Source organism: Mobula hypostoma, chromosome 3, assembly GCF_963921235.1.
Source record: "Mobula hypostoma chromosome 3, sMobHyp1.1, whole genome shotgun sequence".
In the NCBI taxonomy this organism is placed as follows: Eukaryota; Metazoa; Chordata; class Chondrichthyes; order Myliobatiformes; family Myliobatidae; genus Mobula; species Mobula hypostoma.
In genome coordinates this window covers 181588040-181614424 of record NC_086099.1, presented here as the reverse complement: position 1 = coordinate 181614424, position 26385 = coordinate 181588040, and the positions used below count along the sequence as shown (strand labels likewise).

Below are 26385 nucleotides of genomic sequence, written 5' to 3'. Positions count from 1 at the left end.
CATTCAAAGGCGGCCATACGACTCATCACCCCTGGCCAAAGAAAGGAATTAAATGGATTAATATCGTTTCCCTGCTCTTGCTACATCGAGTTCTGACATGTCACTCTTCTTGCGTGCAGTGAGTGGTTTTGTCTCTACCACACTTTCAGACAGGGAGCTCTGGACTAACACTTCTTTGAGAGTGAAAAGAAATCCAAGAATGAAAGATAAAGGTGGCAAGTTTAAGGACCCTTGGATTACATGAGACATTGTAAACTGAATTACACAAGGAAAAAGGGAGTACATACATATAAAGCTTAAAAAACTATAATTTGACAAGCGTCTTGAGGAATATAAAGCAAGCAGGAGTAAAACACTGAAATAGGGAATTAGGAGAGCTAAAAGAGACCATGAGGAGGCATCCTTTGCAATTAGGATTAAGGAGAACACTAGGTTATATTAAAAGCAAGAAGGCAGTTAGGGAAATGAAAAAGATAGGCCATTCAAGGATAATGGAGGAAGTGCGCAAGATGTAATGAGTACAACACCATGGAAAATGACATGAATGAAGGGAGGGCTAAGTTGATATGTCAATATAAATAAGGGATTGTTAAATGTTTTGAAACCTTAAAGCAGACAAGCCCCTAGGATCTGATGGAAAATCTATTCCAGGATGCTGAGGGAGGTAAGAAAGGAGAACGCTAGAAGCTTGAGAGAGATCTTTGTACACTCTTGAACCACAGGTGAGGTCACAAGAAACCTGGGGAATAGCCAATGTTTCCCATTGTTAAGAAGAGCAACCAAGATAACCTCTGAAATTATTGGCTGGGAGTCTTTACATCTCCTGGTAGGGAATTATTGGAGAAGATTGTTACGGATAGAATTCACTCACATTTGATAAATCATTGACATATTAGGGATAGTCAGCATGGCTGTACGTGTGGTGGGGAGGGGAGGGAGCAATTTCATAAATTTGAATAAGATTTTTTGAGGTGGTAACCAAGTTGATTGATCAGGGTAAGTCAGTGGATGTTGAATACATGGACTTTATTAAAGCATTTGAGAACAGCTCTCATGGTAGACTGGTCCAGAAATTGAATCATATGTGCTTCAGTGAGTTTGCAAGTAGGATACAATAGAGGGTAGTGATGGATAGGATTTTTCAACTGGAGGTCTGTGATCAGCGGTGTTCTTAGATTTTTTTTTAGATTATGAGAACACTCAGTCCTCTTTTATTGTCATTTAGAAATGCATTCATGCATTAAGAAAGGATACAATGTTTCTCTAGAATCAATAGATTTCACAGATTCTCAATGAATTTTCTCTAGGGATCTGACAGAAATATATAAAACTATAGGCACAGAATGGGTAGGTAGCTGGAGTCATTTTCAAAGAGTAGAAATGTCAAGTACTGGAGGATGTACATTTAAGGTGAAAGCAGGGAAAGATCAGCACAGAGAGTGGTAGGTGTCTGGAATGCACAATCAAGGAAGGTGGCAGAAACAAATACAATAGCAATAATTAGTAGGTATATGTATGTATGTGTGTGTGTGTATATAAGGCAAATTCTCAGTGTAAGTGACCAACTCAACACTTTCTGAATGAGAACAATATTCTAGTCACGTTTTGGAGCAAATCACAGCATTGAGATGGCCCTCATCAAAATTGTCTGCAACCTTAGACACAACACAGAGTCAAACATGGTCTCCATTTTAATTCTCCCAGATCTAAGTGCTGCCTTCAACACAATTGACCATGACATTCTCTGAGATTGCCTTGAGAATTGGGTTGGCCTCTTTGGTAGTACTTATTAATTGGTTTCGCTCATATATCTTAGAGAGAATTTTTTGTCTGTCTTTGAGACCAATTTTCTAAGAGATATGATGTATCTTTTGAAACAGGGAAGCTGCCTTGGTCTCCTGCTCTTCGTCTTATATATGCTTCCCTTAGAAGACATCATTAGAGAATAAAAACATGATTTCCACAGCTATGCAGATGACACACAATTGTACATCTTAGTTGAGCCTGATGATGATAACACTATTTCTCTGACTTCTGATATGACTGCAATAAACAAATGGATGAGCAATCATTTGCTAAAGCTAAACGAAGAAAAAATTGAAATACTTTTGGCTGGTCCCAAAGCCAAAAGAGATAAACTTCGGAACTTGACTCCCCTTGTAAAATTAGAAGTAACAAGAGTGGGTGTTATCCATGATTCAGATTTGCATTTTAAGTCCCACAATAATAAGTGACCAGAGCAGCATTTCTACACTTGAGAAATATTACAAAGGTACGTCCATTTCAGTCATGTAACGACGCTGAAAAACTAATTCATGGCTTTACATTGAATAGATTAGATTGCTGCAATGCACTGTAGTTCTGGCCTTCCAAAGTAATCTATTGCAAACTTCAACTCATTCAGAATGCCGTTACTAAGCCTTTAACTAAAACTAGGATGAGGGAGCATATCACTCCCATTGTAGCTCCTCTGCTTTGGATTCCTCTCTCCTTTAGAATTAATTTAAAAATTCTCTTACGTGTTTTTAAAGCTCTCAATGGTCTGGGACCTGAGTACATCACAGAATCGCTTTTGTTTTATAATCCTGCTTGAGCTCTCAGGTCTAATGATGGTCTCTTAAATTTAAACAGCCTCCCCCAAAAGGTAATTGGCAGGTCATCTTCTTTGTACTACGCTCCTAAACTAAGGAATTCAATACCTAATTCAATAACGGATGCAGTCTCAGTTGACACTTTTAAATACCAGCTCACAACATTTTGTCTTTTATTTTCATGATTACATTTTATCCAATTGTAAAGCATTTTGAACTATACGGTCTGTATGAGGTGTTCTATAAATATGTTACTATTATTATTATTATTATTATAGGTTGAGTACCCCTTATCCAAAATTCCAAAATCTAAAAACCTCTGAAACCTACATTTTTTTTTAAAGCGCTGACATGAAGTCACAAAAGTAAAATTCCACAAGATGCCAGGAAGGTTCCCAGGTGACGTGCAGGTCTCTGCTCAACAAAGAGTTCTGAGAAGTGTCCTCACGTATGTAATGAACAGAAGTTGATGAAAAATAGTAAAACACAGCATAAAGTGAAAAATGAAGATCTCGACTGTGTATCATCAGCATTGGAATTAACATACGCTGCTTAACAGTGTGCTGATCATGAAACAGATCTGCCATGACAAACTGAAAATTGAAGGTAATTGTGAATACCTTATACAGGCTGGTCGCAGAAATTTAAGAAGAGGCAAGGCATTAAATTTTTAAAGCATCTGCTGATCATGAAAATCTAGCACCACAACAATGCTGATTGTATTTGTATTTTAATTTTTTTAGGTTTTTTTGTAAGGTATAAAAACAGTGTATTGTAACCTTTTAATCAAAACATGGTATCGTAGCTGGAGACTGAAAGCCTGTCTCTGTTTGTTGTTGATCCAGGTTTTCTCCCGATGCTGCTGTGCTGCTTGCGTTACTCTGCACACATTATATTTTCATTATATTAGTGGTATGTAATAACTTTGACTGAAGTACATATGTGTGTAAGACACACACTACCTCCCAAAGTCAGAAATGATGGAGATCCCAAGCTATCTCAATCTATGTTACAAAACCCAAAAAAATCCAAAATCCTAAAGACCTTCCACCTCAAACTTTTTGGATAACGGGTACTCAACCTGTATTACATTTCCCTTATTAAAATTGTTAACTAGGACCGTACATGTTTTCCAAGTGAGATATTTTGAATCTAGTTAGCAATTTCCCATGGATTTTCACTTTCCTGATTACTCTTCCTTATGGATCTTGGTCAAAAGGTCGAGCCAAAATCTACGTACAATAACCTAAATGGAGGCTTCCTGTTTTCTCCTCAAGAAACTTCCATCAAGTTAATCAGAGACTCCCTTCAAATACTGTGCTGTGTTGTACCCAGACGCTTTTTCTAAAAATTTGCCTTCCACTGACGTCAGCCTGATTATCCTATCCATCATTTGATCTACCAGTGTAACCTAGTCAGTGACTGTTCTCAGGATCTATCATTATGGATACATAACAGTCAGGGTCAACGCCTACAGCCGACTTCCTGAGTAGGTTGGATGCAGTACTCTCTCTGAGCTTTTCCTGCATCATTCAATAGTAGGTTGCAAAGCAACTACGTCAAATGCACAAGAAGCCAGCTTGTATGGGCTGGATAATTGGAGACCAGTGTGGAATGCTGAATGAAACAAAGGAAATATATATCAAAAGGTAAAAGACATTATGACAATAGGTTGAACCTGTCTCAATTTTGTATTCAATTACAATGAAAAAAATGATCTTAAAAAAATGTTTGAGTTGCATCAGATAATGTGGCTTCATCATTTTTTAATAATAGTTCATTTTATTTCTGAGGATGTCTAGATTGAAAACCAAGAGGAAAGAGCCATGCTGCATCAATGCTTCAAACAGCACTTAATATTTCAGGATGCGCTGCTGTTGTGTCCATGGCAACATCAAACATTGAAACACATTAGGTCAGATTGGAAAAATATAGATAATGACATTTACGATCTGCAGTAAACCCAATTGAATCTTGAGTGTATTCTTATTGTTATCTATGCCTTCCAGGGAATTGGATAAACCGGAGAGAAGCCCAATGTGTATGAAACTGGATACATGTTGTTAGGATGCATTAATTTTCTCATCCCAGAATGTTTTTATGGTCTCTTGTACTTAATCGTTCCCTGTCAGATGTAAGTATACTGTCAATTAGTGTCCAGTTGGATGATTTGTTCAACAATAATGAGTCATTTGTTTAGCAGCTGCTTCACCGGCAGAGACTGGACAGTGCAACCCTGGCCAGATGTAATGGGCATTTGAGGGCTACTCAGTAATCATGGGATTCAGCAGCACAATTGTCAAGTTCTTCAAAGTGAATTGTTCACTACCACCGTCTACGTTCCCATCTTTGTAATCACTTGACAAGGTTAGTGGGCACAGATCTGAACATAATTTTTCCAAAGGGACTTAAGACAAAATTCTTCATAAATACCTCAGAATAGTAAAGAAAATGAGTAAAATTTGGGAAAGTGTTGATAATGGGGCAATAGGTGGAAGGGCAGGCTGAGGATATCTGTAATCTAGAACACTTTATATAGGTTGAGAGCTTCGTTAAAAGACTTGATAATTGTGGAGTCTATGTTGGAACAAGTGCCAGGTGGTCTACTCCTATGTTCTTATGAGCTCTTATACAACACGACATTTATGCAAATAGATAAGCCAACATCAGATTGCAAGAGTGAATGGCACTGCCAAGATCAGATTAACGAGTTTGGTTGATCTGTTTCATGTCATAATGAACCAAATGTGGTTCTCACAAATTCCTGAAGGCCAATATTAAAACATCTCAGGAGTTTGGGGGAATCAGTGACATGGAAGGAGAGATGGATGGAGGGAAAATGAAAAATTGAGGGATGAGAAGTTGGGGGGGGCAAGGGAAAGAGGAAGTTGGAAGGGTTTTGGGAAACAAATGAGCATGAAAAGGATGGCTGCTGGGAAAGGAAACTGGAGGGAGGGGAGATTTGCTTGGGAGGGGCTTGTAGGGCGAAGGTGGGAAGGGAAATTCAAAGCTGAGAGGACAGGAAGCAAGGGAGGCCTAGAAAGATGGGAAAGGGCTTGGATGTGGGAGGCACAAAGAGAAGGAGAAAAGGAAGTTTGGAGAGAGTGAGTAAGTCAAGGAGAAATGGCAAGAGAGAGAAAATGAGAAAGAAATGAGCAGGAAATGCGAGAAAGGAAAGAAAATGAACATGAGCAGCAAAGGAGAAATATAGATATCCCTGTGTCACTGCCTATAATGCAGTCAATTCATTTATAAAAAGTAACTCTGGGGACTCCGGAAATCTACTGAATATCAGAGCAATTTTTGTTGTGGATTTTTTTAATGAGTTAACTTAAACCTTTTGTTTCATTTCAGTAATTAGTATTATCCCAAAACCCCTGGGTGAAGAGTAAAGCTTAGTCCTTCAAATATAACTTGATTTCTTCCTCCTGTAGATGTCAGTATGTTAATTTCTTGATTTATCTTTAACAAGAGATTCTGCAGATATTGGAAATCCAGAGCAACACACACAAAGTGCTGGAACACTCAACAGGTGTATGGTGCTTTACCTTTAGTGGCCTAAGGTACTCCTTGTGTGGCAACCTCTCACTGAGACTGACAAATGGCCTGATCTTGACAGACAGCACAGCACAGAGGAAGGGTTTATTAGCCAGATTATCCACCTGTAACATTAGTCCATCACAGACCACCGAGAGGATCGCACCACTGCTTTCAGCCAACATCCCATTCAGATACATACATCCACTCAGACTTGAATCTTCAACTAGAATTCACCTAATAGCAGGAGAACCCCTCACCCAGAAACAATAATAAAGAGAAGCCTGTAGTGTAACCCATCATTGTCGCACCTAAATGTGCAATTTCTCAGTGTTTCCTTTCCTTTCCAGTGTTACTTTCTTACGTAGGAAAATGAAATATTCTCATATACAGGTATTAACCACATATTATCAGCTAAATAATGCACTTCTCAATACAATCATGGCATTCAAATATGTTCATATTATATCTACACATATACATATATGCATCATTCTGCAAGAAGAGATTTTGGTGGCCCACTCACCAGATGAGGGAGGAGTGGACCGTCTGGAACTAGGAACCACATCACCTAAACTGGAAGATGAATTTCCACCTGATTTACTAGGAGAGATTCAAATCAGAAAGTTCAGTTACAAATGTCATATAGTAACAGAAATTCAAAGTTCAAGATCAATTTGTTATCAAAGTACATACTGTATATGTTACCATGTACAACCCTGAGATTTGTTTTCTTGCAGGCATATCTAGTAAATTTAAGAACAATTATTGAATTATTGAAAGACTGCACCCAACAAGGCGAACAAACAACCAATGTGCAAAAGTCAACAAACTTGTTAAATACAAAAGACATAAAAACGTTATTAACTAAGCAATAAATATGAAGAACATGAGATGAAGAATCCTTGAAAATGAGTCCATGGGTTGTGGGAACAGCTCAGTGATGGGGCAAAGTGAAGCTGAATGAAGTCATTTATATTTTTACAGATTCTGGACTCTCTTCAGACTACCTGCATAGAATAACACAACACAGAAGTAGGCCCTTCCGTCCAATTCATCCATGTAGACCAAGTTGAATCAAGTTTAATTCAAATTAAAATTTATTACCCTTCAGTTTGAAACACCATAACATACTACAAGTGATCTGCTCCAAATCACTTTTGAATGATTTAAAAATAGGGCACTTATACAGAAGTACACAAAAAAAATGTGGAATAATAGTTGTACACTTGGCGACAACCGTGGAACAACCATGCCCATCAATAAAGATTAAATATTCTGCAGAACTTTTTTATATATATATAAAATAAAAACCTGAGAGGTAGCCTGATTGAAAATTCAAGAATATGAATGTGCTTGTTAGGTTAGGCACAGAGGAGATTTTGCTTTCACCTGGAAGGAGAAATCAGAATCTGAAAGTATAAATCTATCATGGTTACTCATAAATTTAATCAGCAAGTTAGGAGAAATAACTGTCTCCCGGGAGGAGTTAGAAGATTATTCTCATTCGCATTGAGAATTAAGGTGCAATGATGTGGTTAAAAGAGATGATGGATGCAGGTTTGACAGATGAAAGTTCAGAAGGGGTGAGATGAAGAGTAGTACAAGGATCTCAAATGCTGCAACAACATGTGCTTGTTTGTCTGAATGACCTGAAACAGTGTTGCACAGCTCAAACAATATTCTGCAACTTAAGAAATCTCTGCTGCCACCAAACTCATGGCATTTGGCTTTCCCAGCCAGGCATCTGTATTACAGCTGCCAAGCTTTTTCTACAAACCCCATTTCCAGAAAAGTTGGGATATTTTCCAAAATGCAATAAAAACAAAACTCTGTGATATGTCAATTCACGTGAACCTTTATTTAACTGACAAAAGTACAAAGAAAAGATTTTCAATAGTTTTACCGACCAACTTAATTGTATTTTGTAAACATACACAAATTTAGAATTTGATGGCTGCAACACACTCAACAAAAGTTGGGACAGAGTTAAAATAAGATTGAAAAGTGCACAGAATATTCAAGTATCAGTTCAAAAGGAACATTTCTCAACGCAAGATTGCAGAGAATTTAGGTCTTTCAACATCTACTGTACATAATATTGTGAAAAGATTCAGAGATATCTCAGTGCGTAAAGGGCAAGGTCAGAAACCACTGTTGAATGCGCATGATCTTCGAGCCCTCAGGCGGCACTGCCTAAGAAACCGTCATGCTACTGTGACAATTATAGCCACCTGGGCTCGGGAGTACTTCGGAAAACCATTATCACTCAACACAGTCCGTCGCTGCATTCAGAAATGCAACTTGAAACTGTATTACGCAAGGAGGAAGCCATACACCAACTCTATGCAGAAACACCGGTGAGTTCTCTGGGCCCGAGCTCATCTCAGATGGACCGAAAGACTGTGGAACTGTGTACTGTGGTCAGATGAGTCCATATTTCAGCTAGTTTTCGGAAAAAACACGCGTCGAGTTCTCCGTGCCAAAAATGAAAACGACCATCCAGATTGTTATCAGCGAAAGGTGCAAAAGTCAGCATCTGTGATGGTATGGGGGTGCATCAGTGCCCACGGCATGGGTGGGTTGCATGTATGTGAAGGTACCATTGACTCTGAGGCGTATATTAGGATTTTAGAGAGACATATGTTGCCACCAAGGCGACGTCTCTTCCCGGGACGTCCATGCTTATTTCAGCAGGACAATGCCAGACCACATCCTGCACGGGCTACAACAGCGTGGCTTTGTAGACAGAGTGCGTGTGCTTGACTGGCCTGCTGCCAGTCCAGATCTACCTCCTACTGAAAATGTATGGCGCATCATGAAGAGGAGAATCAGACAATGGAGACCACAGACTGGAGAGCAGCTGAAGTCTTATATCAAGCAAGAATGGACAAAATTTCTAATTGCAATTCTACTACAATTAGTATCCTCAGTTCCAAAATGATTAAAAAGTGTAATTAAAAGGAAAGGTGATGTAACACAATGGTAAACGTGCCTCTGTCCCAACTTTTGTTGAGTGTGTTGCAGCCATCAAATTCTAAATTTGTGTATGTTTACAAAATACAATTAAGTTGGTCAGTAAAACTATTGAAAATCTTTTCTTTGTACTTTTGTCAGTTAAATAAAGGTTCACGTGAATTAATATATCACAGATGTTTTTGTTTTTATTGCATTTTGGAAAATATCCCAACTTTTCTGGAAATGGGGTTTGTAATTCCATTTCTGACATGTTCTCTAGTTCAGGAAATTATTTTTCTTTTACAATGTGTATTAAATCTCTTTATACTATACTGCATTTTCATCATTAAACTGAGTTACATGGGAATATTATTTTCTTATTTGGTTTAATTGGCTAAATGCAACAAATATGTGATTAAAGCTATTTTTTTCCATGTTAAATGCTGATTTTGATACTATATAATAGCACATCTAGAATGGCCCTGAAGTTTTATGTTACACTGAAGTGTAGTCAAATGACAGCATTCTGAAAGAGAACTACAGAAACTTGAGTTTTTCCACCTTCAAATGAGGCACCTAATAGGTCGTCGTTTAGAGGTGCAGAAGAGACTATATGTTGCAGAGAAGGTAAATTTGCAATTAGAGTAAAGCTCTGATTGTTCAGAATACTCAGGACTTTAAAACAACCTGGCAGCAACCATGGAGACAGATGATAGTCAATATTTAGGTTCCATTCCATGTATTAGTTCAAGTATCACTCGCCAGCCGCTATCTTTCAAATCCACTCTCCCTCATCCCCCATCTGCCCTTCATCTCTCTCCTCACCTGGATCTATTTATCACTTGTCAGCCCAACTCACATCCTCCCCCTCCACTCCGTATACTGGCTATCATTCTAACAACACACCCATTCCTAATACAGTGTCTCAACCTGAAATGTTACCAGTCCTTCTGCCTTCACAGATGCTGCCTGACCTGCTCTTGCAATTTGATTTTTGCTCCAGATTCCAGCACCTGTAGACTCTTGTCTCCCTCTCAGTACTTTGGTGATGCTGCTGGACTAGCAGATTTTCAAGGCTATTTGTATATTATTTCTATTAACACCCCCAAAATATTTTTAATTTACTTTTTTTTAAATAAATGCACATTGAGTTTAAAGGGTATGCTGAGTTAAAGGGAACAATGGGGACGAGCTGAGATTAAAAGGAGTGTGGAACCCAGTGGATTCAAAATGAGAATGGGTCCCACTGGGTCTAAAAGCAATATTAGTCACAGGAGCAGGGAAAAGGCGGCTTTGGTGAGTTTAAGAGCAGTATAGAAACAGAGCGTAAAGTGAGTAAACATCAGAACATCTACGTTGAATCTATGGCGGGCAATTAATGGCAATTTCTCTGTGGTAGGAATCTGGATTTTTTAAAAAAGATTGCGCAGAATACTAAGAGCCGGAAGACAGAGAGAAAAAAGTGTAATGGCATGCTCAGATTTTAGCAAAGCAGGTGTTAGCATGATCATCTATTTCCTAAGAAACTACAATTATTTTTAATGTAGCATCTCAGCTGATTGGGCAGGTGCATTGTACAGTAAGGCAAACTTTACTGGGGAAATTCTATTTCCTTTGATTTGACTGGAAGTGTCACACTCTGACTTGAAATGCCTTCCATGCCAAGAATTTCTTGTTCAGCTTACCTTGAGTGATATTTTCCCTGCTTTGTTTTTTGGTCATTCTGCAGCCTCATATTTTCTAATTTGACTGGACTTGGGATGAATCCTATTTCACAGCCTTCTTTAACCAGCCGTCCTATCCACCAGTCATTACTGAATTTCTAAATTTGGAAAATAAGTAACAGAAAATGTATTACATTTTGCCGCCTTACTTTGCACTCAATACTGCATCAATTAACAAACTTACTTCTTTGACATGTAGAAAATCCTTTGCTTCGAAAGAGATAGCCATGCCTGGAACGGGGACATCATTATCCAGGGCTGCGCTGTAGCCAACATTTGTCCGTACAGCAAATGCAACAGGTTTAGTCTGTTGGGGAAAATAGAACATTCAGCTAATTAATTATTCCTCGTTGGCTGATACCCTGGACGACCTTAAAGATGCTTTTAAGCATTTCGATACTTACAACGGGAAACATTTTAGTTTGATCACATCTTATGTGCAAGAATTTATCATTATGCACAAAGCATTTCAACCGGTGTCCTGTATGTTACATCACTGCTAATTCAATCAAACAATGCTTTAAACTCAAATTTAAATTAAACAACAGCAGCACATATTACATACAAAAATATTCAGGTATGCGATACCATGCAATTCAATTTTAACTCATAAACACAAAGATCCAGTAATTTAAATAAGATTAATTTATTGAATTGAATTGACTTTATTACTTACATCCTTCATATCATGAGGAGTAAAAATCTTTACGTTACGCCTCCATCTAAATATGCAATGTGCAATTTATAGTAATTTGTAATAAATAGTATGTACAACAATATAACATGGAAATACAATTGTATCAGCATGAATTAATCAGTCTGATGGCCTGGTGGAAGAAGCTGTCCCGGAGCCTGTTGGTCCTGGCTTTTATGTTGCAGTACCGCTTCCAGGATGGTAGCAGCTGGAATAGATTGTGATTGGGGTGGCTCAGATCCCCAATGATCCTTCGGGCCTTTTTATTTATTTGTTTTACACACACACCTGTCTTTGTAAACGTCCTGAATAGTGGGAAGTTCTCATCTACAGACGCGCTGGGCTGTCCGCACCACTCTCTGCAGAGTCCTGCGATTGAGGGAAGGACAGTTCCCATACCAGGCAGTGATGCAGCCAGTCAGGATGCTCTCAATTATAATCATATACATAATACAGTATGGTCATACACACCAGGGTGAAATGAGATTTCTCGCTCATGTGAAGTCAGAATAAAGAGTACACATGGCAGTAGTAAATACAACAACATGTACAACAGCGGGCACTTAAAGAAAGAAATAGTGAAAAACAGAGCACACTGAGGCAGTATAAATGAATGCTCAAGCGACAATAATGGAAGAGGTAGAATCAAGGGAATGTGGCAGCACGACCTGGAAAGGGTGCCAGATTTTCAAACATAAATGTGCTGTTTTGGATTGAAGTGGGTCTTTCCTCATTTTATCCTCTCCAACATCAAGCTCTCAGATTTATTTAATGAAGTAAAAATGTGAAATGTAATATACTGTGTTAGGCACAGGAGAGACTGGTTTAAAAGAGTGGGAATAACACCTCTGCTCTCCCTTCTACCTCAGGATGGGAGATACATCTCTGCACAACAATATAGGAAAATAATCACTTGTACAGGACAATATGCACTGCCCATGAGTCATACCAGATTAGAAACATGGAGGTCAACTGCACTCTAGTTAATCTGCAAGACATATTCACTGATCACATGTTCTTAACCTAAACCCTAATGAGGTTGCAACTCCAACTGGAGCTAAGCATGAAATATTGTAGTGTGGCGACCCACTTTCTGGCACCCACGAACCGGCTCACAGCAGCGTGCGCAGGCAGAGGGCCGGCCCCAATAAGGGCATCAGGCCATCTTCACCAGCAGGGGGAAAATCCCGCGCGCGGAAAGGGTCTGGGAATATGCATTCCCCACAGCAGTCCCGCCCCAGGGAGGGCGGGAACGGGAAGGTTTTAAAGCAGGCTGCGAGGTAGAGGGGAACTGATTAGGTCTGGAATCCAAAAAGAAGCGTAGAGCTTTGAGACCTTCCTGATGGGGGATGGAAGTATATAGGGACTGGACATCCATAGTGAAAATAAAGCGGTGGGGGCCAGGGAACTTAAAATCATCGAAAAGTTTAGTTCCCCTCTACCACCACTCTGCTCCGTCTAGCGGAATTAGTCCTTACTCTTAATAATTTCTCCTTTGGCTCCTCCCACTTCCTCCAAACTAAAGGTGTAGCTATGGGCACCCGTATGGGTCCTAGCTATGCCTGCCTTTTTGTTGGCTTTGTGGAACAATCTATGTTCCGTGCCTAATCTGGTATCTGTCCCCCACTTTTCCTTTGCTACATCGACGACTGCATTGGCGCTGCTTCCTGCACGCATGCAGAGCTCGTTGACTTTATTAACTTTGCCTCCAACTTTCACCCTGCCCTCAAGTTTACCTGGTCCATTTCCGACACCTCCCTCCCCTTTCTAGATCTTTCTGTCTCTGTATCTGGAGACAGCTTATCCACTGATGTCTACTATAAGCCTACTGAATCTCACAGCTATCTGGACTATTCCTCTTCTCACCCTGTCTCTTGCAAAAACGCCATCCCCTTCTCGCAATTCCTCCGTCTCCACCGCATCTGCTCTCAGGATGAGGCCTTTCATTCTAGGACGAGGGAGATGACTTCCTTTTTTAAAGAACGGGGCTTCCCTTCCTCCACTATCAACTCTGCTCTTAAACGCATCTCCCCCATTTCACGTACATCTGCTCTCACTCCATCCTCCCGCCACCCCACTAGGAATAGGGTTCCCCTGGTCCTCACCTACCACCCCACCAGCCTCCGGGTCCAACATATTATTCTCCGTAACTTCCGCCACCTCCAACGGGATCCCACCACTAAGCACATCTTTCTCTCCCCCCCTCTCTCTGCATTCCGCAGGGATCGCTCCCTAAGCAACTCCCTTGTCCATTCGTCCCCCCCATCCCTCCCCACTGATCTCCCTCCTGGCACTTATCCGTGCAAGCGGAACAAGTGCTACACATGCCCTTACACTTCCTCCCTTACCACCATTCAGGGCCCCAAACAGTCCTTCCAGGTGAGGCAACACTTCACCTGTGAGTCGGCTGGGGTGATATACTGCATCCGGTGCTCCCGATGTGGCCTTTTATATATTGGCGAGACCCGACACAGACTGGGAGACCACTTTGCTGAACATCTACGCTCTGTCCGCCAGAGAAAGCAGGATCTCCCAGTGGCCACACATTTTAATTCCACATCCCATTCCCATTCTGACATGTCTATCCACGGCCTCCTCTACTGTAAAGATGAAGCCACACTCAAGTTAGAGGAACAACACCTTATATTCTGTCTGGGTAGCCTCCAACCTGATGGCATGAACATTGACTTCTCTAACTTCCGCTAATGCCCCACCTCCCCCTTGTACCCCATCTGTTACTTATTTTTATACATACATTCTTTCTCTCACTCTCCTTTTTCTCCCTCTGTCCCTCTGAATATACCCCTTGCCCATCCTCTGGGTTCCCCCCCCCACCTCCTTGTCTTTCTTCCCGGACCTCCTGTCCCATGATCCTCTCGTATCCCCTTTTGCCTATCACCTGTCCAGCTCTCGGCTCTATCCCTCCCCCTCCTGTCTTCTCCTATCATTTTGGATCTCCCCCTCCAACTTTCAAATCCCTTACTCACTCTTCCTTCAGTTAGTCCTGACGAAGGGTCTCTGCCTGAAACGTCGACTGCATCTCTTCCTAGAGATGCTGCCTGGCCTGCTGCGTTCACCAGCAACTTTGATGTGTGTTGCTTGAATTTCCAGCATCTGCAGAATTCCTGTTGTTTGCAATAAAATGCTTGAAATGGATTTGCTTCTTTCAGGACTGGTAGTTATTTCTTCTACATGGGTGCAAATAGATAACTATGTCCCACATTATGCTGAATGATATAATAGTAACACAGAAAATGCAGCAAAGGTTCAATAATGAACTAGGCCACAGTCTGCGTATTTGCACAAAAACATACTTTGTACAGAGAGAACTGTAATATAAGATATGAACTACTGGGATCACTTTCGTAGCGAGAATAAAATTCTCACTTAGGAAACTGGAAAAGAGGCTAATCGAAGTTTATTGATGAAGTGTTTGCAATATTTGCCACAGTGAGTACTCTAGATGAGAAACAAGCCATTACTATCTTAAAGGTGGGCTTAATATTTGAAGTTGAGGAAAAGTATAAAAAGCAAAAATAAAAATAAATTATTCCATAGTTATAGTGTCATACAGCACCAAAATAGGGCCATCAGCCCACCACGATCTTATGTACCAGTAACTGGTCCATAGCTTTCTATGCTTTACAAATTCAAAAGCTCACATAGGAACTTCATAAATATTATGAATCTTTGCCTTCACCTACCTTTCAAGCTGAGCATTCCAAACTCTATCTACTCACTGGGTGAAAAAGAATCTTTCTTTATATCCTCCCTAAACCCCTTATTCCTTGTCTCAAACATACGCCCTCTGGTGTGAGATATCTCTGTTATAGGGAAAGTTTATTACCGTCTGCATGTCTATACTCCTGATGGGTGGCAGAGCAGTGTAGCGGTTAGTGTAATGCTATCACAGCACTAGTGACCTGGGTTCAATTCCACCACTGCCTGTAGGAGCTTGTACATTCTTCCTGTGACCATGTGGATTTCCTCTGGCTGCTCTGGTTAACTCCCACATTCCAAAGGTGTACGGTTAGTAGGTTAATTGGTCAGATGGGTGTAATTGGGCATCATGGGCACATGGGGCTGGAAGGGTTTGTTATCATGCTGTAAATAAACAAATACAATCAATAAAGTTTTGTGTATCTCTAACTAGACCCTTAGTCCTCTCTGCTCCAAGGAAAACAAACTCAGCCAATACAGCATCTCCTCGTATCTGGCATCCTGGTGAATCTCTGCTTCTCTCTCTCCACATCAGTTCTGTCCTTTCAAAGTCATGACAAATACAATGGGCCAATATGAAGTGGTTTTCAACATTCTATGCTGAGAAATTGTGGTACCATTTTAAAAGCAGACTTCACGTCACAGACCACCTAAGCAGGATGAAAACCAGTGTAAACATGACGTAGTTTGTAGAACCTTTACTACTTCATCACAATTGAATCTGGATAAATACACAGAGGGCTTGCCAAGAAAAAATGCTATCATTAGACCAGGATTCCTGTACATAAAAACATAAAAATAGTGAATTGGCAAATCTTCATTTCGCAGGGTATCTAATTATTAATCAAACCATTCAGATATGCAAGGAACAGCTGAAAACAACATATAAAAATAGTTCATCTCAGAATGAACCATTCTGCTGTCTCCATGCTATACAGCATAATCAAGCAAGGAATCTTTTTTCTGGGAAATTTTGCTATATTGGGATCAGGAATGACACAAACAGACTAAATGGGAATAAACTGCCAGAGTGCAATTGTGTGCACGAGTTGGGTAGTTGTTGATGTACAGATAACAGTAGAATGCATCTCGAAGGTGATGACTTAAACTGTTCCAAATGATTAAAATTCCTGTGGCTTTGTAGCTCAATCATGTTCCACAATTAACAACTAATCTTCATATTTTAATACTTATGTACAGAAGTATTTTGGAGACCACCATTACCATCCTTAAAGTAGTAACACAAACAGAATATTAATAAAGGCCTATGGCTTGCTTGCCTTCACTGCTAAGATAATAGAGCACAGAAGTCCAGAGGTCACATTGCAGTTGTACAAGACTGGTTAGGCCAGACTCGGAGTATCACATGCAGTTCTAGTCCCCCTGGAGAGGAAAGGTTCTAATGCTCCCTGCACTAGAGGGTATTACCTACAAGGAGAATTCATGATGTAATCCATGATGGATCAACTGGCCCATATTGAACACAACATCCACCCTGCTAATTCCAGTTGCCAGCATTCACCCTATAACCCTCATGTCCTTACCCATTACGTATCTACCCCAGTGCCTCTTCAATTTTACAATTGTACCCACCTCAGCACGTCCTCTGGTAGCTCATTTCACTGACCTCTGTGTAATGAATTTACCTCTCAGGTCTCTTACATTTCTCCCCGCTTGTATCTGTGCTCTCTGGTACTCACTGCCAACCCTGAGGAAAAGACTTTGACCACTCATCTTATCCACACCCCTCATGATTTTACAAACTTCTGTGAGATCACCCCACCTTCTCCTGTGCTCCAGGAAATAAATATTCAGTGTGGTCAACCTGTTCCTGTAACTTCTGTTGTTCACACTGCAAAGGTTTTAAGTAGGTGCTTTCCCACCCCTTTCTCAATGATGGATAATATTGGCTTTGCTTGCCAGAGGTTCACCGTGCTATGGAGTTGCAGGACTGGAGTCTGACCACATGGTTCTCATCCAAGCCGAGCTCGAGCTTCATCCCAGTACAGAATTTCCTGCCTTTCCAATGGCACCTATTCCTGCCACAACGGGATCTTGGAGCCGGAAGAGGCCTGTTTTTAAAATGCACATGCTCCCCTTTTGTGACCAACAACATTCCTGTAAAACCACTACTGGCTTCCTGTCATCAGCCTCTCGAGATGCTGACATGGTGAGATGCAGATCACGTGCAAATAATCCAGTGAAATATCCCAGAAAGTGCTGAAAATCGAAATAAAAATCAGAAGATGCTGGAAATACTCAGCTGGTCAGGCTATAGTACATTTATGAGAAGAGAACTGTAGTCAATGCTTCAGGTAGGAAACTTTGTCACATGGTGTGAGCAGAATTATCTGCAGCTTAATGTGAAAAAGTCTAAGGAGCTGGTGGTGGACCTGAGGAGAGCTAAGGTACCGATGACCCCTGTTTCCATCCAGGGGGTCAGTGTGGACATGGTGGAGGATTACAAATACCTGGGGATACGAATTGACAATAAACTGGACTGGTCAAAGAACACTGAGGCTATCTACAAGAAGGGTCAGAGCCGTTTCTATTTCCTGAGAAGACTGAGGTCCTTTAACATCTGCCAGACGATGCTGAGGATGTTCTACGAGTCTGTGGTGGCCAGTGCTATCATGTTTGCTGTTGTGTGCTGGGGCAGCAGGCTGAGGGTAGCAGACACCAACAGAATCAACAAACTCATCCGCAAGGCCAGTGATGTTGTGGGGACGGAACTGGACTCTCTGACAGTGGTGTCTGAAAAGAGGATGCTGTCTAAGTTGCATGCCATCGTGGTCAATGTCTCCCATCCACTACATAATGTACTGGGTGGGCACAGGAGTACATTCAGCCAGAGACTCATTCCACCGAGATGCAACACAGAGCGTCATAGGAAGTCATTCCTGCCTGTGGCCATCAAACTTTACAACTCCTCCCTTGGAGGGTCAGACACCCTGAGCCAATAGGCTGGTCCTGGACTTATTTCATAATTTACTGGCATATTTTACATATTACTATTTAACTATTTATGGTTCTATTACTATTTATTATTTATGGTGCAACTGTCACGAAAACCAATTTCCCCCGGGATCAATCAAGTATGACTATGACTACGTAAGAGACCCTTCATCAAAACTGGCATGAAGACTAAAGAAACTTGTTAGCTTCCAGGAGGTAGGGAAAGAGGATATTTTTGATGGGAGAAACCATGGAAATAGTTGCAAATAAGGTCATCTGTTCAATGAGTGAATGGGAGCAGTTACAAGGCGAGGACAGAGACAAACGACTATGGTAGAAGAATGCAGCAGTTCTGAAATGCAGGGTAGGATGACAATTCTGGCAGGTCAAGCTAGTCCAGAGGAAAAAGAAACAAAGGGAGAAAGAAAGACATGTTGCTCGAATATCACAGATGGATGTCTAATAAAAACAGAGAAATCAAGTTATAGAATTCAATGTCAAATTCAGAAGGCTTCAGACAGAAAATGAGGCACATTCTTCAAACTTGTGTTGGCTCTAACTGCGACAGTACAGGAACCCACAGATAGGTCAGAGTGGCAGAGGGATGAGGGATTAAAATGGGGGGGGGCAACAGGAAAATCAAGGTAGCCCATGCAGATTGATCACTGACGCTCTGCAATGTGATCTGGTAATCTGCGCTTGGCTTCTCCAGTGTTGAGAAAAGCACATTGTGAACTCTGAGTACTATACACTAGACTGGAGGGAATGCAAATGAATCACTGCTTCACCTGGGAAGAGTGTCTGAGTCCAAAAGATGATGGTGGAAGGACAAGCATTGCATCAGCTGCTCATGCACAGTTGTTACAAGAAAAGGGGTTGTTGGTGGGAATGAAAGTATGATTCAGGGAGTCACAAAAGGAATGTTGTGATGACCTATATAAACAAAGGGAATGATAAATGCTGAAAGAGAGGAGAATGAAGATGTGTCTTGTGATGGAATTATTTTGAAGGTGGCAGAAATAGCACAAAATGATACGTTCAATGCAGAGACTAGTGGATGGAACGTGAAGACTAGGATCCTCTATCTCTCTCTTCTCCCAGAGAAGAGTGGGTGAGAGCTGAGGCTCAAGAAATGGATGAGATGATCAACTGTAAACAATGGTAGAGAGAAAGCCACAGTTCAGGAAGGAAGCCACATCTGAGCAATCTGCATGGAAAATCTCACTGTTGGGCCCAATACAACAGATTTGGAAGCACTAGTAGAATGGAAAAGGAGTCCTTACAGGGGACAGGGTGGAACAAAGATTAGCTGAGATGGCTGTGAAAGTCAACAGGTTTATAATGTACGTTAGTTGCTAGTCTATATCTTAAGATAGAGACCTAGAAACGTGGAAAAGGGAAGACAGAGGTCATCCTTTTAAGGCGAGTGGAGGAAGGTTTAGGGGAGATGTCAGAGGAAGTTTTCTTTTTAAAACAAAGAATTGTATGTGGTTGGAATGCACTGCCAGGGTGATGGTAGAGACTGATACAATAGGGATATTGGTTCACAACATTGCGAATCCAAGTGTCTGTACTGTGCTATGTTCAATGAGTTAGGGATTGACCATGTGAAGATAAGAGCAGTTTAGAAATTAGCAGCAAAAGTAATGAAAAGTAATGAAACTTTTGAGTTCAGCCATGAGTGGAAGTGTTGTTTCATGCACCAAAAAAGATTTAGGGTATAGGAATGGGTAGGACTGAAACAAAGACTGTTCTGATACGCAAACCTTCCATATGGCTGGTGTTTTCAACCACACCAGTGCATCTTGCACTGCTTCAGACCATCTGCTGAGGTCTGCCTGCTCTGTCCAAAACTGAATTTTGCATATTATCTTTGCCTCATTGACTGACATCATTACACAATCATTCCCTTCCAATTAAAATGACCAATCTCCATTTTAAATCCATCACAAAGTTGTCCTCCATGCTTCACCTATTCTCCGTGGGACATCAAATTCTTTGTTTTGGTAAAGTGCATAGCTTAAAGCCAGCACAGATTTAGGATTAGCACAGAGCTGTACATTCTAAATCTTTAAATAACCATGTTTAATATACTGCTATTCAGAAGTAGTTTGGCTCACTGCTTGCAAGTGAACAATAAAATCTTTTGATTCTGTTCATATATGCACTGTGCTTTCATACATCAATGATATACAGAAAGAACCACCAGGTCACAACAAACCAATACACCAGCAGCCACTATTTCAATGCTATGCTGAAGCTTTGTTCTGAACCGTTTCTTAGCCTGCATAAGTTCCCAATCATTTTTTGAGCACAAGGTTTAGACCATGCGACCGTAGGAGCAGAATTAGGCCAATTGATCCATTGAGTCTGCTCCATCGTTTAATTATGGCTGATTTGTCACACCGTCAACCCTAATCTCCTGTCTTCTCCCTGTAACCTTTGACATTCTTATACTGCACTTCAGCAGTACACAAGTTTGGTTCTTCATTTTATGACTGCTGTTACAATGCTGAAGTAAGGTCACCCCGATGGCAACCTCTAATTTCCTGACGAAGTGACGTTGGCAAAGACCTGAAAGCAGGTTAGCTGTCAGCCTTCCCATCCATACAAAGTGTGCAGCCCCCAAGTGGAAAAATGGCAAGTTACAGAAGGTTAACAAAAGAATCCGTTTTGTCTAAATGCTCTATAAGTTTCCAAAACCAGAAACTGTTTCTGTAAACTTAAAAGCTCAGGGAAAGCAAATAACACATTGCATATGAGAGATATCAAATTCTTTATCACATCAGTTACAGAGGAACATCAGAAATAGGAACCAGAGTCAGACATCTTGCCCATCAAGCCTGTTCCACCATTCAATATGATCATGGCTGATCTGACCATGGACTGAACTCCATTTACCTCAAGTCAAGTTCATTGATCTATATACATGTATATCATGTATATAACCATAGAACGTACAAAACGTTTTTCTGAATCAGTGTGTAAAGCACAGTACTGCACTTAACACACGATAACTTAAGGCTAGTATAAAAATCTACAGATTAATCACACATAAATAAAAAACTAAAGAGCATTATTATTAAATATTGTGTGGTATATAATGGATTAACCAGTGACACTCTGAATACAAAGTGGCAGGGAGTTCAGAAGCCTAATAAACTGGGGGAAAACTGTTTCCCATCCTGACCATTCTAGTTTTTAATGTATCATACTCTCCTGCCTGATGGTAGAAAGTCAAAGGGGACACTGGATGAATGGGTGGGTGGGATCCTTAATAAAACTATAGGCTCTGTGTATGCAGTGCTCCTGATAAATGTCCCCAATGAATGATAGGGTTGACCCATACAATCCTCTCAGCTGTTCTCATAGTCCTTTGCCTTTCCCTATAACTCTGAATTACCCAGCTATGCAATAATCTATCTAGCTGTATCATAAATATATCTAATAAGGTAGTCTTTACTGCTTCCCTGGGCAGATTCACTACTCTCTGGACATCTCTATTCTAAATCTATTCTCTCGAAGCTTGAGGCTATGCTCCCTTGTTCTAGTCTTACGCACCAATGGAAACAACGCGACCACCTCTATCTTATCTGTCCCTTACACAATATTTCTATAAGATCTCTAATTCTTCAGAATTCCAGTTAATTTCTATATTCTCAGGTGACTCAATCTCTCCTCATACGCTAACCTCTTATCTCTGGAATCAACCTGGTGAACCTCCTCCGCACTGCCCCAATGCCAGTATGTCCTTCCTCTGGTAAGGAGACTAGAAATGTATGCAGCACTTCAGGTGGATCCTCACTAGTTGCCAATTGCAGCATAGACTCCCAGCTGTTAAATTCATTCCAAAAGCAACGACGGCCAACATTCCATTGGTTTTCTTGATAAACTATTGTGATTCATGCATGGAGTTGAAGGTTCCAGCCTGTTTTATTATTGAGCATCAATATACTCACTGTTTTCTCCTTCTATAAAATCTGGACCAGGAGTAGTTCGGGAATATCAAGTCTGGAGTTTAGAGTTAGGCATCAGTTATAGAAGTTAATTGTACAAAGTTGCTAATTTTAGGTCAGATGTGTTGTTAATGTTCAAGCAGTTTAATTCTGCATCATGAGAAACCTTTGCCAAAAAGAACTGGAATTGTTAGCATCCTTCTGCTGTTACGTATGTCTTTGAATTTCTAAAGTGGAAGGTTCAGTTCGCACAGATATGTGTGTATAAATCATGCCAGATGCAGCTTGAGCCAAGGCACTGACCGCCTCTTGAAACTCCGTAGAAAAGGTAGACCAGCAAGCAGCATTGACCTGATACCACACTGACAGCTTGGAGTTCAAAACTCCAACTTACATCTTTTCTTGGTCTTACATAGCTGAACATGTGTTCAACAATGGAAAGTACCATGATACAGGAATATTATTTACAGCAATTATTCAACATTTCAAACTTATCTAATCGACAACACTGGATGGGGAGACATTTCCGACATAAATATTATGAAACATTATCTATTCTTTAGTCCAAACTCAGTTGTACCAGCATCAACTGCTGACACTGCAGAAGGCTCAAAGCAGTGTCACGAAAATAATTCCAGGATTAAAGGGCTTATCATATGAAGAGCATCTAATGGCTCTGGGACTGTACCCACTGCAATTCAGAAGAATTGCAGGGCGGTGGGGGGGGGTGGAAGAATCTCATTAAGACCTATCAAATGTTGAAAAACCTTGATAGAATGGATATGGAGAGTATGTTTCCTATAGTAGGATAGTCTAGGACCAGAGGGCACAGCCTCAGAATAGAGAGACACCCATTTAGAACAGAGATGAGGAGGAATTTCTTTAGCCAGAGGGTGGTGAATCTGTGGAATTTGTTGCCACAGGTATCTGCGGAGAACAGATCAGTGGATGTATTTAAAGCAAAGGTTGACAGATTCTTGATTAGTCAGGCTATGAGTGAATACGGGGAGAAGGCAGGAGATTGCGGCTGAGAGGGAAATGGATCAGCCAGGATGAAATGGCAGAGCAGATCTGATAGGCCAAATGGCCTAATTCTGCTCCTGTATCTTATAATCTTAAGAACTCAAGCACTTACTCTAGTACCCAGTAGTTTGCGATCTGTTTCACATTTGACTTCAAAGTAAGCAATGGATTAACAATCTACTCGTTTCCACCTCTATTGCATTCTTCTACTCCATCAAACTATGGTTGTTCTCCTGTTGGAGACCATTCCGTGCCTTTTACCTCCAGAACCAACTCCTGGTCCAGATTTTACAGAAGGATAAAACAGTGACTATATTGATGCCCAATAATAAAGCAGGTCTGGAATCTTCAACTCCACACAAGTACTGTTCAACGTAGAAAAGAGGACACTGCTGTCTGATTTGCTGAGTTGCTCTGCCACTCTGAGAGGCTGGTACACCAATGACATGTTCTGACTGCCTTTGAAAGACACAGGATGGCATGAATGTGCAAAACACTTGTGACAACTATCCTTTATCATTCCAGTAGCTTTACCCCTTCTGTTTTATCTCTTTATTTTGCTATTTGAACATAATTTGCCATTATTTTAAGTAATATGCTCAAGCCAGCTAATTTAGATATTGCTTAGCTCAGTTATATCAAACTGGTCTTTTTGACATTCATCATTAAAAATTCTAATATATCTATTGGGGTGCACTACAATAGCGGAAGGTGTTGTAGAACAACTACAGTGGCATGCAAAAGTTTGGGCACCCCAGTCAAAATTTCTGTTACTGTGAATAGCTAAGAGAATAAAAGATGAACTGATTTCCAAAAGGCATAAAATTAAAGATGACCGATTTCTTTAATATTTTAAGCAAGAAAACTTTTTTTTTATTTCCATCTTTTACAGTTTCAAAATAACAAAAAAGGAAAAGGGCCCGAAGCAAAAGTTTGGCACCCTGTATGGTCAGTACTTAGTAACACCCCCTTTGCAAGTATCACAGTTTGTAAACACTTTCTGTAGACAGCTAAGAATCTTTCAATTCTTGTTTGGGAGATTTTTGCCCATTCTTCCTTGCAAAAGGCTTCTAGTTCTGTGAGATTCTTGGACTGTCTTGTATGTACTGATCTCTTGAGGTCTATCCACAGATTCTCGATGATGTTCAGAGTCAGGGGACTATGAGGTTTACTGAGTATGCCCACAAGAAAATGAATCTTAGGGTTGAAAATGGTGACATATATGTACTTCAATAATAAATTTACTTTGAACATTGAATCACACATTTGTATTTCTGGGCAAACAACATTTTGCATTGTTCAAGTATATCCTATATACTCTAACATTGCAAGTTCCAGTGAAAGTTTGGACAAAGGCAAGGATTAGCTGTGGGGAAGGGTAATAATGATAAACAATGTCCATTTGTTTCTGACAAAAAAAATCCTGGCTGTTAACTTAAGGTCAATTAATTGAAACATTGGCTAGTTTTGAGTGGTGAAGGAGTGAGTGCAAATGAGTTGGTTTCAACCAAAAATTACACTATAGTGTTCCCCAGTCCTTCAATGACAGCTTAACTCAGTGTGGAGAACTGATTGAACAATCGATGTGAAAACTGCTGGGAATGCCTGAGTTGTTCAACTTATGACTGCCGAGGAAAATCCCTGACAAAGCGCTTGTGATTATACAGAGAATACAACTTGAAAAAATATCATTCACAATCTACCCTCACTGATATAAAACTTCTTGCATTATTTCCAAATATTGTCTTATCTCACTGATGTAGTTCATTGATTGCGATGTCAGTTAAACAGTGGACAGTTATAAAAAGTAAGGCTGCATAGTGCTGTAATCCTTGATATGTCTGATATCCTTTTTTTTTGCATTCCGCAGGATGACAGATTTTTTCCAACCTTGTGTAGAAGGTGGCTTGCTTAGAACCATCATGTTACATGTGCAGAATGGTGAGAAATCACAAATTAATTTAATATTACAATTATCCTTTAACTCAAGTAATTCAAACAACAGAATTAGAATGTTACATCCAAAAATGTAATTATCAAGTTCTGAATCATCCAAATGCTAAACAAGGTTGGATTACAAGCAGCAGCTACAAATTTTAAGTAAAATTAACCTGGTATCCTTGAAAACATAAGAATGCAAAATAATATGATTCATTAAAGCAAATTCAAAATATGACTCACCATTCTTAATAACCAAATAGAAGTCAAGATAATAGTGACAGATCACCCACTTTTCAGGAACGGCAAGAATGCTGTATGTTGTTTTGCAAAAAAATCTAATTAATTTCCCAAACCTGCTTTGTAAGTTGTTATTAAACTTAAAACAGCAGGAGGAGGTTGAAACCAAATGAAATAGTATCAACAGAATGTCAATTGCTGCATTTGACATGTTGTCTGAACTCAGGTTTAGTGGAATACAAGGATAATTTGATATTGTAATATATACTCAGAGGTCACTTCATTATTTATTTATAGTGTTTAGAAATGCAATGCGGAAACAGCCCTTAGGGCCCTTCAAGCTGCACCTCCCAACAATCCCTGACAATCCTGATTTAATCATAACATAGTCAGAGGACAATTTACAATGACCGATTAACCTGCCCGGTACATCTTTGGACTGAGAGAGGAAACCAGAGGATGAAGAGAAAACCCATGCATTGCAGACTCCTCTCAGAGCACATCAGGACTGAACTGAAGCCCCGAGCTGTAATAGTGTGGTGCCACTGTAACTGCCATGCTCGTGGCACCCAGAATTAGGTACACATGTACACCTGCTTGTTATCGCAAATATCTGATCAGCCAATCATGTGGCAACAACTCAATGCAGACGTGGTCAAGAGCTTCAGTTGTTGTTCAGACGAAATATCAGAATGGTGAAGAAATGTGATCTAAGTGACTTTGACCGTGAAATGATTGTTTGTGTCAGATGGGGTGGCTTGAGTATCTCAGAAACAGCTGATCTGTTTTTTTTTAAATACACACCATAGTCTCTAGAGTTTACAGAGAATGGTGCGGAATACCAAAAACCTCCACTGAGCAGCAGTCCTATGAATGAAAATGCCTTGTTAATGATGGAAGTCAGAGGAGAATGGCCAGACATGTTCAAGCTGACAGGAAGGCAATAGTAACTCAAATAACCACGCATTACAACAATGGTGGGCAGAAGAGCATCTCTGCATGCACATCTTAAATCTTGAAGTGGATGGGCTACAGCAGCAGACGACCAC

The 26385-nt window shown here is 40.3% G+C and overlaps 1 protein-coding gene across 9 annotated transcripts in view; it reads right to left on the bottom strand.

Moving 5' to 3' along the window:
- LOC134344431 (voltage-dependent L-type calcium channel subunit beta-2-like) overlaps positions 1-26385 on the bottom strand; it is a 339015-nt gene that overhangs the window by 23656 nt on the left and 288974 nt on the right. For all 9 annotated transcript variants that reach the window (XM_063044202.1, XM_063044206.1, XM_063044203.1 and 6 more), the window contains 3 exons: positions 10995-11117; positions 10772-10908; positions 6655-6731 (listed from right to left, as the gene is read on the bottom strand). In XM_063044202.1, the coding sequence (XP_062900272.1) occupies positions 6655-6731; positions 10772-10908; positions 10995-11117 (337 nt within the window). The remainder of the gene's footprint in view (positions 1-6654; positions 6732-10771; positions 10909-10994; positions 11118-26385) is intronic.